This window comes from Epinephelus moara, chromosome 17 (genome assembly GCF_006386435.1).
Source record: "Epinephelus moara isolate mb chromosome 17, YSFRI_EMoa_1.0, whole genome shotgun sequence".
Taxonomy (NCBI): Eukaryota; Metazoa; Chordata; class Actinopteri; order Perciformes; family Serranidae; genus Epinephelus; species Epinephelus moara.
In genome coordinates this window covers 17,914,767-17,928,690 of record NC_065522.1, presented here as the reverse complement: position 1 = coordinate 17,928,690, position 13,924 = coordinate 17,914,767, and the positions used below count along the sequence as shown (strand labels likewise).

Genomic DNA, 13,924 nt, shown 5'->3' with positions numbered 1-13,924 from the left:
ATCAGTGAAGAGTCGGAACGTTTAGAGGAGAAACTTCACTTTGGTTCAGGCATTTCTAGCAAGAATACGTGCAGTTTTTAAGGCTACTCCGGGTACAAGTATTTGCCTCCCTTTTAAAAAAGAAGACACAGATCTAAGTAAATGAAATTATGAATCAGAGAATAAGTAAACAAAACGGAGTGCAACTGACAGTTCGTTTAAAGATTATTAATCTAATCCAGTTTAATGTCTGTTCTTCTTCACAGGGTAGCGATGGACCTCAAGGACTTATTGGTGCAAAAGGAATAAGAGTGAGTACACTACTTCTTTTTTTTATTTATGCTGTCCCTTCTCTCGTCAAAAGCAGTGTCACACTTCATTTTAAAGACATATTGAGAAAAAAACACCACTCTCACCAGGTTTACCTTAATGTATGGGTCAGTCTCATCACTTCAGACTAATCCCAGGCTTTAGTTAAAACAGTTTAATCTCAGTTTGGTTTAGTTTTCCTTGCTGATTCACCAACACTGTACAAACACATCAGGATCCCAGGTTGTAATACTCTCCTCTGACCAGCAGATGTCCCCATTTCACTGCATCTCACCTAGACTGAGTGAGATTATGTAGAAACTACAAGCGGGTTCATCTGTGTTTAACATATTCTGCAGCTTTTATACTTTGAATTACTGATATTTTTGGTGTTATAATTTTTCCTCCTAACAGGGGCCACCTGGATTGCCAGGATTTCCAGGAACGCCAGGACTTCCAGTGAGTTTCCACATCATCTATTCTTACATATATGTCTTATTATTAGTTATTGTTTTACTTCCCACTCTATTTGTACTCATTTCTGTCCTTATGCTGCTGCAACACCTGAATTTCCCCTCTGGGTATCAATAAAGGTTTGTCTCATGTCACCTCATCTTATCTTATTTTATCTTATCTAAAATCAGGGATGGAAAGAATACTATAATATTTTACTCAGGTGAAAATATTGTGGCTTAAAATAAAAATAACTTCGGCTACAAATAAATAAATGTAAATTAAATAACTTGGTGCTTCCTGTAGAATTTACAGCAGAATAAATCATCACCTGAGCAGATAACACTGAGTATAATCAATATAAACTCCACAGCAGCTGCAGCCACACACATTAACACATTACCATGGCTGCGCCCCTAAAAAGCGAAGCAACAGACATGTTTGATGAAAAACTTACGTTGACGTTGCCAAAGCAAGTGTGAAATAAAAACAAAAATTGTATGTACAGTAGGTAAAGATCTACCACAATCTGTTACAGCAATTACAATAAGTTTGTTAATTGAAGTCCCCTGTCTTGTGCACTGTGAAGTCCTCAATCTGCTCCAGGCTCGACTTTTTAAATCAGTGATTAATTTAGACAGATGCAACATTCATTTTGATTTATTTTGAATTACAAAAATACTAATGCTATTTTTTAAATATCAGTCTATACTATTTTGTTCTATTCTCACACAGTATCAGAACTTTTTTATGTGACTTTGGTTTTTACTCCATAACGGAATTACAATACTTGGGATAAAAACTGCTCTTGTAAAATTGTTGATTTCACTGAAACAAAAAGAAAGAAAAACTTCGGTAAGCTACAAGTACACAAAAAAAAATCATCTTTGTTCTAATTCATTACTTTCGCCCCTGTCTGAAATAATTACCACACTATCCTAACACTACTCTTACTAAAAAGTCAAGTTGCATATGTGATCTAACTTCTTATTTACTCCGTGTTTCCTCAGGGTCTGCCTGGGCAGGATGGACCTCCAGGGCCGAGAGGAGTGCCCGGATGCAACGGAACAAAGGTATCTGATGAAAAGTGTTTTGGAAAACAAATAAAAAACAAACTAGACAGAAGTTCTGCAAAGCAAGAAAAAAAACCCCTAAAAATTAAGATGCTTCTTATATATTTCTGATAATACTGACATTGAATATTTTCACATATGGTCGTCTTTTGTCCAAAAATTTGACCTTTGAAGTGATTTTTGCCAGATTCTCATTATTCTCATATTGAACCCCCCCCCCCTCCATTATGCCATTAAATAAACATTTTATGGGTCTTGACAAAAAAGTCTTAACTCAAGGTCCACTTACCAGCTTTATCTTAGCATGTTTTTAATATACAGGCTTTTATATATTATCAGTGGGCTGTGTGTGAAGTGTATTTCTACTCTCCAGGGTGAACGGGGTTTCCAAGGAACTTCAGGAATTCCTGGACAGCCAGGACGACAGGTGAGTTTGCAGCATTGAAGAGAACGTTTTTTTTGTTGGCAGACTATTTAAAAATGTTCTTCTTCAACATTTTCTTCTTCTCTTTATTTATTCTCTAGGGTCCACCTGGTCTGCCAGGACAAAAGGTAAGTGTATCGTTAAGGCGGGACTAATTTTACCTGTGTATCACTCTTATTGATAGACACACATAGAGTTTAATGTTTTGCCCAATCAGAGCTCCTGGGTAAAACTTAAATTAAGAAAAAAGTGCATCAAATTACAAAAAAATACTAAATAAATAGAAATAGACTTTTGGTTTTGTGTTTATTTTATTCTTGTTTTATATTATTCTTCATATATTACATTTTTATGTTGTTTTTTTCTTCTGCAGTGTAAATTTAAAAAAAGCTAAATTTCTTAATAATTCTTTTGGCTGTCCAAGGCTTAGTATTGCATTATATTATAATGTTTAAGGCTCCTCAACAGGGAAGATCTTTGCAAACAAAATTCTCACTCAGTTTGATCAGCTGTTCTTTAGTTAATTAGGTTTTTAAATGATTTTATCAGGAGTTTATTTGACTTGAAGGCTCTTCTGTGATATAAAACTGTCCAGTTGGATTTTTGTGCTTTTGCCACAAGATGGCGCTGTTTAATTTGTTCAGAATTCTGATTAACAGTGTCTTGATTTTGAAATAACAAACCTGGAAGAAACAGCGGATGTTTGTTTGCCTCTTGTTGACAAACCTCTGACATATTGTTCCCTCTGCTCCTTCACAGGGTGACCCAGGCGATGTGATCTCCACCAATCGTTTTGGAGAGAATGGAGCAGTGGGATTGCCCGGACTGCCAGGAGCTCCTGTGAGTTTCTGTGTATTTTAACCTCTTAAAAAATCATTTTCAAGTTTCAAGTTTCCAAAGATACCAAATATGTCAGGCTGACCCTGGTAGAGTCTTGAGTTTGAATATTTGATTCTGTAAACATCATATGACGTCAGTGGAAAAACAAACTGATACAGAATTGTATATGACGCTGTCAGACAATGTCAAGAAAAGAAGATTATAACCTTAAAGCTTCATAAGGGGAATACTGTATGTTGAGAGGTTATTAATGTGGACAGTCTGATGGCTTGTCTTTGCATCTGATCATTTATATGCTGAAATATTAGAAAGCGTTTTATTCTTTCCTCTAAAGTGACCAAAATATGTATTGTTATATCTTGAGACTTCAGATAAAGCCTTATATTTTCACAATTAAAAACTTTTATCTGATTTATCTTTATATTAAAAGATGTGCTCAATAATCCTGCATTGATTTAAAACAATTCAGGATTCAAGCAAATAAAATGAGGCAGTTTTTTTTAGAAAATACAAGGAACAATAAAAATAAGATAAACCTGACTCACAGGGGAGAAGCATCTATATATTCGTTATTTTTAGAGATGTTCCCTTACCAGTATGGAAACCAATACAGGAACCAGTATTGGTAATGTCTCCGATACTGGCTAAAATGCTGGATCTGGTATCAGCAAGTACGCAAGGCTGTGCATCGATACGACACCACGTTATTTATTAATAAACCTTTAAGTACTTTCACACCTGAATTAAGAGCAGTTTTCTCTGCTGCTCTTCAACAGAAGCCCACAGAGTAAGTTGCTTTGTGCAGCCACTGGCAACTACCATTTTAGAGCAACAAAGAAGAATTGATTTTCAGTAAATAATTTAACGTTCACTGTAAACAAAATGTCAGTAATTTAGCAATTTTTTTTTACACATGAAACTCCTACGAGTAAAGTATGCAAGGCTTGAGTATTGAGGGCTGACACTATTGTTGCCAATTTCAACGCCAGCAGTCTCATAAAGCATTTAAAGACACGTCACGCAGAGAGCACGACAAGTTTACCAAAGCAAAGAAGAAAAAAAACAGGACAAAGTGCAGGAGCAAACGTCTGAAACTCCGTTCCACAAAAGTGACAAAGATGACTAACAAAAGTGTTGGATTCATTGTTCTGGTTGACCAACCCGCCGGGCGTCAAAAATGTGGAATTTCGCTCCTTAATGGATCAGATTGGTATTCCATATCGGTCGGTACGCAAGTTCAGATTGTAGTGTCAGTATAGGAAAAGAAACAAAAAGGGTATGTGAACATCTCTTGTTACTATTGCCAAATGTTTAGAACAAACCACCTCCATCTTTCAGAGCAATTTTTGTATCCATAAAAAACTAAAACACTCATAATAATACTCTTAAGTGCTCTTAAAATATTTATTTTCACAGTAAAGTAACTCTTTAAGTATATTTTAAAGGCTTTGTATAACATTTTCTCTCTGTGTGTTCACAGGGATCTCCTGGACCACAAGGTTCGGAGGGTCCACTCGGCCCTCCAGGACCCAGAGGTCTTGAGGTGAAGACTGCTTCTTCAAAACATCATGTGTATTTTCCATTTCAGTTGACTGAACTATTGTTAAAGTGAATCATAGTCCAACAGAATTGTTTTCTGGGGTTGTTTTCCAGGGTCGTCCAGGTCCTCCAGGTCTTCCTGGACCAAAGGTGAGTTCAAACATCGACGTGTTAATAGAACAACTGATTTTACAATGACGACATTCTCACGTGTTTGCTCTACATGAATCCTCTTTGTCATTGTCTCAAACTGAGAGCTTGTTGTTTTCCTGCTCTGTCCAACAGGGAAACATGGGACTGAACTTCCAAGGACCCAAAGGAGAGAAGGTATTTATCGCGTTAACGGTGTCAGAGTTTGATCATCACCTTCTACCTTTAATACAAAGCTTTAAAGTTAACCCTTAATCTCCTCTGGTGTGTGAACACAGGGTGAACCAGGTCTGCCAGGACCTCCTGGTCCTCCCGGGCAAGTGGGAGAACAGAAGAGGCCACCTGAGACAGAGATTCAGAGAGGAGACAAGGTAAGACACTGAGAGTGATGCCAGTCTTACATTGAACACACAAAGCGTCTATAACTATGATTCAGTTGATTATACCAAATAGGGTTGGCCGATAGGATGATAGGGTTTAACTTAAGTGTTGTGTCACGTGAAGCTGTTGATTTTTTGTTTGTATGGAAGTTCCTAAAAGAAGAAAATAATCAAAGCGCTGCAGTACAGTATTTTTTACTTAATTGAGTTTACACAACAATTACTGTATGGTGATAAATACAGTTACCGTGATATCAGATTACATAACGTGATAGAAGATTTTGGCCATAGAGATGTAAATATAGACAGTGCAGGAAGTGCAGTTGCACAGTGGCCCATGGGGTGGAGGGGCCCGAAGAGAGAGCGGGCCCTTGCAAGTGATTCAGATTGCCACCTTGAATATATTCCTGTGTTTAAAGAGGAATGGTTAAAAAAAAAGAATATTCCTAATTTAAAAATGGTGCCATTTGCTATATATTTCCTCAAAAAGGTAAACCCATCTACGTCATGGGTAACTTTTATTTTTCTTTTTTTAAATAATCTTTTTGATAATAATCTTTATTCATAAAGTGCTTTACGTGTCAATAATTAAAACAGACAAGACATGAAAACAACAACTTTTGTAGGAACTGATAAAACACTTTTGTATATTAAAACTGAGGAAATGAAAGACAGTTTAAATTAACCTAAAACTCAAGTAAATGTACATTTTAAGAAGGGACAAACGCCCTGTCAGTAGCAATCGAAAACAAAATGATATGCTTTATCTGCATAAGCTATGACATCTTTAAATAAATCATTAAAACTATTTAATCAAAGGATTAATTTTCTTTGATATATTTGTCAGATATGCAATGATGATTGATTCCTGGGTAATAAATATGTTGATGTTATCCAATGTCAAGTCTCTATTTGTGTCAAGACACTACATTCACAATGGCGTGCACTGGGCCCACCATAACTTTCTTACACCACTGCCCCTCAAAGCTGCAGGTGACAAAAAAATGTAAATGTAAATAGGACAAAAAGTTAAAATCGTTAAATAGTCGTAAAAGGCAACAAAACTGATATCAAACAGGTTTCAACCGAAGCCCAAATTAGCCTGATTTATTTTAAAAAATTGAGTAAATGTGACTTGCAAGAAATTTTTCCTTTAGGGTTCAGGAAAAAATAAATAGATAAGCCTAACGTGATTGTAACAATATTTGCATCTATTTTTTACATACCCTGTATAAACTGCTGCATGCTGCAACTCCCACTTTAGCCACATGATGACAGCAGATAATTTCTGCACCTGTTGCTCCGTATACTACCTCACAGAGCTGTTACACTGTCAACTAGTCAAATCATACGGGTGCAGGGATAAGTTACAGCATGGATTGTACAGTATTGTTTTTTGGAAGGGTTTATTTTGTGGATCTGGAGCATTCCTGTATTCATGTTTATTCATGTTGTTGGGGTAAAGAGTTTGTAGCCAATACAATTACTCTAATAACTCAATTTATAAATCTGCAAAGCTGGGCTGGGCGCTAAATTGATATTATATAGATATTGTAAGTGTTATCTTTTCCTGGTTTTAAAAGCTGTATTACGTAAAGTGATGTCGTTTTCTACAACCCTACAATATCATTGCAGTATACATATTGAGGTATTTGAAAAAAAGAAACTGTGATATTTGATTTTCTACATGACGCTCAGCTCTACTGTAATGTCATGAGCAGTTGTCTAATTAGACCCTGCTTTGTAGATCCCTGATTAATTATTACATTGGAGAGCATTTTCAATCACCAATATTGTTTGAACTCTTTCTCTGTAGGGTGATCCAGGAATTCCAGGCCCTCCAGGTGATCCAGGCTACCCAGGACCTCCTGTAAGTATCTATTCCCACCTGTGAACATCATAATGTCAAAAGCACAAACAAGCCCTGTTCCTAACAGCCATGTTGTGTGTTTTGCTGTCATTGTAGGGTCCATCTGGAGGACAGAAAGGAGAAAAGGGAGAACCAGGGGAAGCAGGCAAAAGAGTAAGTAAAGTTCTCACAAAAAACAGATTTACAGCTGTACTTCTGTGCTTTGAAGACCTTCATCCACATCATATTGCCCTAACCCTTTCCTACAGCTAAAATTCTAAAGGACTCCAGAGTAATTACTGAATCATCTAAAGCACCTGGAGTCCTTTTTTAGAATCAGAATTCGGGGTGAGGGTTTGGTCCAACCGTTTTTTGTAACTTTCCGCAGAAATCTGAATATCATGCCCACCTAATAGAAGACTAAAAGACTGAATTCTTGGGAAAACGAGTGGGATGCAGCCAGGAAGAAGCTTTGATGGTTGGCTTTTTTGGGCGTGACCATTCAGAACTTTTAGACATATTCATACAAAATGTTCTCCTCGTTCATTTGAAGCAAACTGAGGCCTTAACAGTAACTCAGAATACTTAAAATTAATCCTCACTTTCCAAAGACATCCTCGCTTGTATGATCTTAGAAATACAGAGGTACATTTAAGTAAGTTCATATTTAGGAAACTGAACATAAATGTCACAAATGTCTCGACTTTGAACCCTGATCACCGTCGTCTCCTATTTACAGGGCAAATCAGGCAAAGATGGCGACCCTGGAACTCCAGGCTTCCCTGTGAGTTCTGATCTCTTCTTCACATGTTTTTAGCTTTATTTGTAGTGAACAAAGTATAACGTTCTTTTCCTTGTTCACTATCAGGGAATCAAAGGAGACCCAGGCCTGCCAGGTCCTCCAGGCAGGGATGGAGAGAGAGTAAGTTTTTTGTCCAACTTTTTTCTTTAAATCAATTGTCAAACTATATACAACAAGTTATACATCAATGTAATTGATTGTTTCAATAACTTCCCCCATCTCTCTTTTATTAAGGGCTTAAAAGGTGATCGTGGATATCCAGGCCCACCGGGAGTGGTGTGTATTCTATAGTTCTCTTATTTAACAAAATTATCTCAACTCTAACCACTTACAGGCTCAGTAGTTTTTTCTGGAGCTGTCAGCAGGTCTTCATCACCAGATAGTTTAAGTCACTGATTCCCAACTGGTCCAGCCACAGGATCCAGATTTCTCCTTGCTCATTAGTTCAAGGTCCACACAGTTAAACATATTCAGCATCATACCTTCCTCTGGCCGTGTTGTTGGAACTAGTCTGCTGTCTCTGTCAAGTAGCTGTCTGTTTGTCACTCACTCTACAGCAGGAAACAGCACTTCAGAATAAAAGCTCTACCAGAAATTCACTGTACTTTAAAATGAAGTGCGTTTTTTACAAACCTGACATGTTTGCAAGTCACTTGCGGTCCATTCAGCGTGGACCTGCGACCCACTTTTGGCCTGCGACCCACCAGTTGGGAACCACTACAACAGAAGACTGGCTGTGGTGGGAGCTCCACTAATGTTAGAAAAAAAAAGTAATCTAATCTGGAGCTGATGCACCCTATCTAATTGTCCAAGTTGATTCCTGGTGCACTACATCTTTCTGACCACTAGATGGGGACATTTCTGTCTATCCATATATTATGTTGTTTATTAATAAGAAGAAAATATATTATTTAAAGCCCTTAGCATCTCCTCTGGTGGATATAGGCTATTAATTCAATCAAACTCTACTTTGCTATTGGAAATCAAGCTAAAAACAATGTTGAAAACAATTTAAAAAAATAAGTGCTCAGTTCACTAATTTGATCACTAGGTGGTGTCATGATCTTCCTCTGTCTTACCGTGATTGAATTAGATTGTTTTCTATATATTAAAATTAATATTGTAAAATGATCACCTCCATTTTTTACTTTATTTCATTTGTTAAAAATAATGATTTTAATAACACCAAGTATAGTAATAATTAATAATTATTCATTTAATTTTGCCAGGTGCTTGGCGGACAGGCAGGAGGTCAGGTCGGCCCTAAAGGTGAGCCCGGATACCCGGGAGCAACTGGAGTCAAAGGAGATAGAGGGCCACAAGGTAAACCCACTCACACAAACACAAAACATTCAAATATTTCATCTGTAGTCAGGTTGTTTTAATAACGCTAAAGATGCTGGCTAAAGAACAATGGATGAGGCTGCCGTTGCTAATAGTCTAAAAATAATTGGCAGATTAATCAAAAATGAATTGTTAGTTGCAGCTTTAAATAACTGAGTTGCATTGAGGTGTTTTAATTGTTTCGGTTTCTTTTTTTATATGAACTTTGCCCTTGTGTCCTCCTCAGGTTTAACAGGACCTCCAGGAGCACCAGGACTTCCAGGTTTCGGTGGTGGTGGTCAGCCTGGACCTCCAGGCTTCCCAGGAGAGAGGGGTCAGAAGGGAGACATCGGCGCTCCAGGGCTGTCTTTGCCAGGTCCCCCTGGACGTTCAGGGTCTCCTGGTGCCCAGGGTCCACCAGGGCTTCCCGGACCTCCGGGCTTTTCCACGGCAGGACAAAACTGCGTCGCTGGAGAGCCCGGGCGTCCCGGTGTGCAGGGAGAGAGAGGTTACCCCGGAGAGGCAGGACAGAAAGGTGAGAGATTCTGTTGTTTGTGTATGTGATTGTGTGAAGTCATAATTGAATTTCAAGAATTCTATAATGCTGTTGAGAGTTAAGGAATAACATACTGTTATACTTTGGTTTCTTATTGTACAGTCAGTGTTACTAATTATCTGATGTGCACAGACTTATAGTGTCATAGTTAATATTATGAGTTCCAAAACAATCTTGTTTTAATGTTAGGTATCTATATTTACATGTTAGACGATTCATTGTTCCTCAGATAGGCTGGTTGTCCTTTTCCTTAAAAAGACAAATACACCACTTTAATTTGAAGAAGTGTTGATTGTAAGGAGCAAAACATTTACGGGGAACAAGGCTTCTCAAGTTTAGGGGAGACTCATGAGAACCCATAGAGCTTATTTTCATTCCCATATATTGAGGTGAGAGCTCAAGAGACCCCTTTGAACATGGCCATGCCAGTTGTTCCCTCGCCAAAATTTACTTTGGAGCACTATTTGCCTGCTTGGCTGGTACCAATGGATTACATTTACAGAGTTTACATAAAAACACTGACCTCAGGGATCTGCTACTGTTTCAGGTGAGAAGGGAGACACCTGTGTGAACTGCTTTGGCGGTACCACTGGCATCCCAGGACCCCCAGGACCAGCAGGACAGCCCGGATTCCCCGGTAACACCACCTAACTTTCTACTAAACAGATTCCCACATGAGACATTAGACTTAGTTTCTAATGCGCTGTCTAATTATCATTCTCAATAAACAGTGGGAATCTATTACATCATTGTTACTGTATTCATTTTCTCTCCCCCATCAGGTTCTCCTGGTAGCCCAGGTATCAAAGGAGACAGAGGATACCCAGGAACACCTGGTAGCATTGGACCTGCTGTAAGTACTCCTTAAACTTAAACAGCACCTATCATCTTAAGACAGATATTCATGAAATGGAAGTTGTAATATGGAGATATGGGAAATGAATACTATAAAGCTAGAATTACCTAGTAAATAAACCAGGCTAAACAACACTTTCCTCTTTGCTCTCTTTCCTTTCCAGGGTTCCCCCGGTTCTCAAGGTGCTCCAGGATTCCAAGGAGAGAAGGGAGACCCAGGCGATGCCATCACAGTCAGCGGTGTGAGGGGAGATAAGGGTGACACTGGCTTCCCCGGACCACCTGGTCTGCCCGGTCTGGATGGTCGCCCTGGTCGTGACGGACAGCCTGGAGCCCCTGGACCCAAAGGAGCTCCTGTAGGTGGCTTTCACTCGGTCTGTCCATCATTGTGATTGATTGATCCATCCATGATCCATGTCATAACTAAAATGCGTCATACAGGGCTCTCTGCTGGTGAAAGGAGAACGTGGTATCCCTGGTGAGCCAGGTTCCCAAGGTATCCCAGGAGACAGAGGTCCTCCAGGAAGCCCTGGCTTTGGACCTCAGGGACCTCCAGGAGAGAAAGGTGTCCAGGGCGTCTCAGGAAGACCTGGCGGACCTGGTGCACCTGGTAAGAACTGAGTTTTAGGTTACTTTCTAAAAGTAGTATATTTGAAGTATATTTATTCACTACATTCCATTTAGGAGGAACACTGTAAGTTCTAATACCGCAAGTTCAGAAAACTGCCGTTTCAAAACCCATTGGCTATCGTCTGATTAAGATAAAGCCTCTGGGGGCAACAGCCAATATTTCGGGAGATCCGGTGTATCCAGCAGATATCTAAGCCAACACTCCCTTAGCTGTGCGCCAGTTATTTAAACTAATCTCGTTTATCTGCAGATTTTTAAAAAGTGCTAATATGAAGTTAAATTGTAATCAGACCACAGTCGATGGGTTCTGAGATGGCATTTCAGCCAATGTGTTCTGCCTCTAAACACTTACCTGCCGCTCAAATGTGATGTGTCAATCTTACTTGGACTATAAACGGAAACCAGAACGTATACATACGCAGATATCTGCCTATAGTGATTAAGAAAACTGTATTAATAAGACCAGGAAGAGACAATTCAGGCTGCAAGACACATTAAGAGGACATAACAGAAATGGTGACAGTCTAACTGTAGCCAGTGGACTCTAGTGTTGTCTGCGTTGTGTTGATATGGAAAGGCTCAGTCCGTGGATATCTTAGACCTGACAACTCTGACAGCAAGAGGTAAAAACAGAATCCTTCGTAGATTACGGCCATGTAACTCGAGCCTCTCTCCCATGGAGTACAACAGCAAAAGGGCAGCCATGTTACCTTCAATTCAGTACAATAAAACACAGAAAACATACCTGACAGCAAGAGGTAAAAACGAAATCCTCCGACAGTTACAACCATATAACTGTAACCCCTACACAAATAAAGTGAATCAGGAATATGTTAGCATATTATAGTTCATAGATTATAAATTTAAGCTGAAAAATGAACTTTTAAATATAGCGTAACAGCGCTAAAACATGGAAATTACCTCAGGAGCAATATCGCTTACCTTGTAGGGTTACAGAAACTGAGTATCAGATGTTCTTCATATTGACTATGGAGGCCTAAGCATGTCAGGTAATAACAACTAAAACAAATTTTGTATAATTATAATACTTATTTGACTTTGTTACACATATTACTGCTGTATAATTGACCCTGTTACATACCTAAATGGTCTAACGCCACAATTCAGTACTGTATAGTTCCCGGTCTTTTCACATGTTTTTAACAAGTGTTTTCTAACAGGTAGACTGTGTTTAGATGTAAATCTCAGATTTTGCCTTACCCAGACTTGAATGCATTAATAGTCTTTTTCTGTTGTTTGTGAGCAACTGCTTATATTTTGAACTTAGAGAACATATTAAGCACATATAATATTTCAAATTAATCAATACCAATGGATGGTTGCATTTCTACCAGTGACTAAAATACATTTTCTATCAATTGCTACCAAATCATTTCAGCTCTAAAGGCAACATTCAAGCTACAGTGTGTCATTATATTCCAATATCTAAAATCAAAGACGACAGATAGTCTCGTGCCAACTGCCATTATATTTGACAAATAAAGGCCTGTCTCAGTTAGAGGCCTGGTCTGGTTGCCAGGCTGTTCATTTTTATACAAGCTCTTTGAATGTATAAGACAGGTTGTTGGCTACCTACTTGAGCTAATGTTAGTCAGCTGTTTAGATCGCGCATACAAATATAAATGTTTAAACTTTTGTCAATATGTAGATGCTACCCATAGTTAGCCCAATTAGATTCTCCACAACTCAATCGTTCAGTTCATTTTACTGAAACCACAAGCACCAGAGAAGACTGAGGAGTTCCTAGTGTGACTCCCCTCCTCTGAAGCTGTCATAAAGTCAGAATATGTATCCATTCCTTGATTGCCAGATACGTTATTCATATTCCTTTAGTCTGTAAGGGTCCACTGATGAAAAGAATGAAAAGGGTTTTTTATAAAGACTAAAAAAGACTCTGCTAATTTTATATTAAGTACCAGCACACTTTTATCTGCTCACTGAAGTCATCCATTTGACAGACGATGTTTTACTATTATGCAGCAGTTCTTATCTTGCCCTTCGCTCTCTCTTTAAAACAAGAGATCCTGTAAAGTCACCTCACTTTCGCCTGTGCTTTCTCACACCATAAAGGTGCTAAAGGTGAACCAGGCCTCACAGTGTCCGAGAAAGGCTTACCAGGACCCAGAGGACTGGATGGAGAGCCAGGACTGTCTGGATCGCCAGGTGAGCAATTGTTACTTTACAGTAAAGATCATATTTTTCTTGCAGTGCTCACTCCAGGTAAACTGTAACCAAGGTGTCTCTGTTGTCTGATTGGCTGGCAGGTAACCCAGGTCAGCCCGGACAGAATGGTTTCCCTGGTTTACCAGGAGCGAAGGGTGACCCTGGACTCCCAGGCATCGGACTTCCAGGACCCCCAGGCGTTAAAGGTAAAGACAACAAGGATCATGACTGAGATTTCTCTTCCTACCACCTGTTCTTCCTCCTCCCCCTCACTTCTCTCTTCTTTCCTCCTCCAGGTTTCCCAGGTATCCCTGGCCAGTCAGGATCTCCTGGAGGACCAGGAAGACCAGGAGTGGATGGACTCCCCGGCCAGCCTGGGTTCCCTGGACCAAAGGTAGGTAGCTGTGGCATATCAACGGCATCATTACTACACAGATGTGCCTTGGGCTGGTCACAATAAAAGGCCAGTCTAAAATTTGCAGTTTCAGGGTGCATTCACACATGAGCGAAATCCTTTCTACAAATTAAAAACAAGACACAGTTAGACCATATAGTGGCTGCGCTGGAAATTGTATGAT

The 13,924-nt window shown here is 39.1% G+C and overlaps 1 protein-coding gene across 1 annotated transcript in view; it reads left to right on the top strand.

Moving 5' to 3' along the window:
* col4a5 (collagen, type IV, alpha 5 (Alport syndrome)) overlaps positions 1–13,924 on the top strand; it is a 56,538-nt gene that overhangs the window by 28,222 nt on the left and 14,392 nt on the right. The window contains exons 4-27 of the mRNA XM_050067717.1: positions 246–290; positions 703–747; positions 1,752–1,814; positions 2,188–2,241; positions 2,340–2,366; positions 2,998–3,078; positions 4,559–4,621; positions 4,732–4,767; positions 4,903–4,944; positions 5,046–5,138; positions 6,964–7,017; positions 7,114–7,170; positions 7,736–7,780; positions 7,865–7,918; positions 8,033–8,074; positions 9,028–9,121; positions 9,369–9,656; positions 10,225–10,314; positions 10,460–10,530; positions 10,697–10,888; positions 10,974–11,142; positions 13,254–13,346; positions 13,448–13,552; positions 13,643–13,740. Of these exons, the coding sequence (XP_049923674.1) occupies positions 246–290; positions 703–747; positions 1,752–1,814; positions 2,188–2,241; positions 2,340–2,366; positions 2,998–3,078; positions 4,559–4,621; positions 4,732–4,767; positions 4,903–4,944; positions 5,046–5,138; positions 6,964–7,017; positions 7,114–7,170; positions 7,736–7,780; positions 7,865–7,918; positions 8,033–8,074; positions 9,028–9,121; positions 9,369–9,656; positions 10,225–10,314; positions 10,460–10,530; positions 10,697–10,888; positions 10,974–11,142; positions 13,254–13,346; positions 13,448–13,552; positions 13,643–13,740 (2,001 nt within the window). The remainder of the gene's footprint in view (positions 1–245; positions 291–702; positions 748–1,751; positions 1,815–2,187; positions 2,242–2,339; positions 2,367–2,997; positions 3,079–4,558; positions 4,622–4,731; positions 4,768–4,902; positions 4,945–5,045; positions 5,139–6,963; positions 7,018–7,113; positions 7,171–7,735; positions 7,781–7,864; positions 7,919–8,032; positions 8,075–9,027; positions 9,122–9,368; positions 9,657–10,224; positions 10,315–10,459; positions 10,531–10,696; positions 10,889–10,973; positions 11,143–13,253; positions 13,347–13,447; positions 13,553–13,642; positions 13,741–13,924) is intronic.